Source organism: Malus sylvestris, chromosome 5 (genome assembly GCF_916048215.2).
Source record: "Malus sylvestris chromosome 5, drMalSylv7.2, whole genome shotgun sequence".
Classification (NCBI taxonomy): domain Eukaryota; kingdom Viridiplantae; phylum Streptophyta; class Magnoliopsida; order Rosales; family Rosaceae; genus Malus; species Malus sylvestris.
This window is the reverse complement of record NC_062264.1, coordinates 29,050,363-29,054,197: the sequence shown is the minus strand read 5'-3', so window position 1 is coordinate 29,054,197 and position 3,835 is coordinate 29,050,363. Positions and strand designations below refer to the sequence as shown.

Sequence of the window (3,835 nt, the reverse complement as noted above, 5' to 3'; positions counted from 1 at the left end):
AAAAACAGTACTGTTCACCAGATTTGTGTTTGCTTAGACTAGGACTACAAATTTTTGTCATTGTGTAATAGAGTAATGCTACAAATCTCATGATATGGGTTAATTGGAGCATATTTTTGCCATGTATATTATGAATCTTAAAAAAAATTGACAATTGTTTTGTTTCTATTACCTGCTAATAGAATTGGGTTTAATTTGCAAATGTAGCTTGATTTAAACTCTATCACCCAACAGAAGAAAAATAATAGTGGCCAATACATGCAACTTCAACAAATACAAGTACATAAGATCTCCATAATTTAGAAAATCCTAGTTAACATTAGTTAACATTAGCCAAAATAGATCTCCATAATTTACAAAATGGCTAGTAAACATAAGCCAAAATACTAGTGCAAAGCTAAGTTATAAGTCATAACATAAGACTGTATGATTAATAAAATACATCCATGTTAACGTTAATAAAATACATCCATGTTAACATTAGCCAAAATCCTCATCCGCTTGCGTTGTCTCTTAAAAGTCTTTGGACGAACACTTTCTTGAGTTCCGGTTTGATTGCCCTGAACACTCCCACATTTTTTGGTTTATCCAAAATAAGAGACAATGCATCAATTTGATCCATAGGAGAGAGACCCATTGCTTCAAGTTCATTAGCTATGTCAGTATGATCTGCAGTACCTTGAACTAAAGCTTCAGTTACCATTTGCATCTTCTTCCCACTTTCAACATAAAAATCTTTCAGTCCACTGATAATTGCCTCGGTTCCATCACTTGAACTTCCCACAGCTCTTTTCCTCTTTCTTTGGCTATTTTCAGATGGGGTGCTTTGTTGGCTTTGTTGGTTCATTGAAGAAACAAAATTATCACCTCCAATATCACTTTCACCAACATGATCATGACTTTGTTCCTCCACCATTTGAGCAGGGGTTTCGGCTACATTACTCGTAGCCCGATCTTTTCCAAATATATATGCAAATCTATCAAACAGTGGAAAAAGTTTGCTTCTCCATCCATCGGCTTCTTTATTTCTCTAAGATTATATCAACATAGCAAAACTAAAATTTAGCATGCGTAACAAATATAGGAGCAAGAATATAACTAATGCATAAATAAAATAGGATATGAACCTGCACATAAGTTTGCCATGCGTCATCACTGTCAACTTCAACGCACTTTTTGACATCATTCCATGCAAATCCACTTGTGTTTATCATGTCAACGACCATACTATATGTTTTTTTCCATTTCTTCAACTTGGACTCAATATGTGGATTTGCCTTTATATTTGAATGAGGACATAAAACATTGACAGCTTTTGCTATTTCAACCAAAGTACCTTGTTTGAAAGCACCGGTGTCACACCGTTGCTTCCGAGCAACAAAATCCTCAAGAACTCCTAGTAATACTTCTTCCTCAAATGCTTCCCATTTACGCCTTCTTCCTTTTGGCTCTTGAGTAGCATTCAAAATATTTTCGTTATCCATACCTAAACAAAAAATATTTTAATGAAGGAAAATACCATACAAATAATCAATTTGCATAATATCCAATCAACTTGCATAATATCCAATTAATTTGCATACCATCCAATCATTGTGCTAATATCTAACAAATGCATGATAAAAAGGAATACTAAAATAAAATGTTATCATTAAAACATATAGCTAGTTCGGTTGCTGGTTCCTAATTGCTCTCCACTCATTATACATTTCCTCAGCCATATCATTCCTCATTGCAGTCCACTGGTCCGATGATTGAACACTACCAACATATTCACCTTCTTCTGTATTTTGTCCATCTTCTATTATTGGCAAATTCTCCATTGGATCTACTAACATCTCTTGCCTAATAAGATTGTGTAGTAGGCAACAAGCGGTAATTATTCGACCTTGTGTCCTTATCGGATAGAAAGATGGACTCCTTAGTATCGACCACCTTCCTTTTAGCAAGCCAAAACAGCGTTCAATTACATTCCTTGCCTTAGAATGCTTCATGTTAAAATATTCTTCCTTATTAGAAGGTGTTCGTCCCTCCCATTCAGATAAATGATAAGGTATTCCTCTATAGGGTGCAAGGAATCCTTCACCATTTGTATAACCACCATCTACAAGGTAATAACAACCTAATGAAAAAAAAAAACAGACCTTATTAGTGTTTTGTAGTTGACAAACAGAACTAAACCTAACTTAGAAAGTTGAGACTAAGTAATAATCTTACCCGCTGGTACCTTAAAACCATTAGGCCTACTAATTGCATCATGTAGCACTCTAGAGTCTGATGCGGAACCCTCCCACCCCGGAAACACATATATGAACTGCATATCTCCTGAACACACACCTAACACATTAGTTGCGACTCGACCCTTTCTTGTTCGGTATCTTGGTTTGTCAATTTCAGGTACATGCACATCAATGTGTGTTCCATCCAATGCTCCCAAGCAATTCTTAAAAATAAAAAATAAAAAACTTTTTGTTAATTTATACAAAGGGAATGAAGAGTTAAAGCTTAAGGAAAATGAAAAATATTTCTCATCATACCTTAAAACATCGCCACCTAGCATCTGTAGAATCAATAGGCACAGGCTGTGGGACTTTTAGTAGGAAACCTTGTAATCGCAAAATTCCTTGCAATACGCTATTGAAATACCTACTTATAGTCTCTCCCGACCTATAAAATCTACCGCCAACACTACGATTCTTAGTATGATGTGCTAATATTTGTAAAGTCATACACACCTGTTCCTCTACAGACACCAAACCATCAGTTTTTACCCTCCCATCTTGACGAAGTAAGTCGCATAATATGCCAAAAGTCCTTCTATCCATTCTCAATTCGTTAACACATTCAGTATCAGTATTCCCTATTATACCATTCAGATAACACAAACTAATCTCTCGTCTAATAAGTGAACGGTTAGTCAATGTGGGTCGTTCAACATGTCTCTGTTTGCCACGTAGCATCATCACCACAAGAATCGTACAAATACAAATTGTTTCCAAATAAGACATCTCTAACAATAAGATCAATAAAAGCTTCCTTCGATCCATATCTATCCAAACAAAAAAAAAACAAAAAACAAATTAACTAAATCATTAACCCGAGGCAACAAATATACATATGGCGTTGAAAAAAAAAAGTTTTCATTAACCCGAGGCATCATATTCAAAATGTTCTACTCTTATACATCTATAAACATGTGTCTAAGAACACTAGTATGAGGATTGCTATCATTGCTAGGCATTGCATGTGAAAAGGGAAATTAAAGGACACCTGTAATGCAGTAGCCTTAGCCTTAGCCTTCCGTTTATGCTCCTCTTCTCTGCAACCAACAACCACAACAAATTGCAATTCAGCATCAACCCCACACAATACAAAACATTCACATTGTATACACAGTACATACATACACACTGCAAACACAGTACATACATACACACACTACATACACTGCATACACTACACACACTACATACACTACACACATACACTGCATACACTACACACACACCCTGCAAGTACACACACAGTGCATACATACATACACACACTGCATACACCCTGCATACACCCTGCATACATACACACTGCATACACAGTACACAAACACACACACACACTACATACACTACACTTACACACACACTGCATACACTACACACACACCCTGCATACACACTGCACACACACACACTCACACTCACACACTGCACACACACACACACACTGCATACATACTGCATACACACACACACACTGCATATATACACACACACTGCATACATACACACACACTCACACTTACACACACTGCATACATACTGCATACATACACATA

At 36.2% G+C, this 3,835-nt stretch overlaps 1 protein-coding gene across 1 annotated transcript; it reads right to left on the bottom strand.

The window, feature by feature from the left end:
- Nucleotides 1-1,555: 1,555 nt before the first annotated feature.
- Nucleotides 1,556-3,047, bottom strand: LOC126621100 (protein ANTAGONIST OF LIKE HETEROCHROMATIN PROTEIN 1-like). The gene is made up of 3 exons (XM_050289489.1): nucleotides 2,538-3,047; nucleotides 2,218-2,443; nucleotides 1,556-2,122 (listed from the first exon to the last, which is right to left on the bottom strand). The coding sequence occupies exons 1-3, from the start codon at nucleotides 3,045-3,047 to the stop codon at nucleotides 1,665-1,667; spliced, it is 1,194 nt and encodes a 397-aa protein (XP_050145446.1). The 3' UTR covers nucleotides 1,556-1,664.
- Between the last annotated feature and the right edge of the window lie 788 nt (nucleotides 3,048-3,835).

Coding starts and splice junctions, on each gene's coding strand:
- LOC126621100 (XM_050289489.1), bottom strand. CDS start 3,047: ATGGATCGAAGGAAGCTTTTATTGATCTTATTGTTAGAGATGTCTTAT. Junction 2,444..2,537: donor CTAGGTGGCGATGTTTTAAG/GTATGATGAGAA, acceptor TTTATTTTTAAG/AATTGCTTGGGAGCATTGGA. Junction 2,123..2,217: donor TGGTTTTAAGGTACCAGCGG/GTAAGATTATTA, acceptor TTTTTTCATTAG/GTTGTTATTACCTTGTAGAT.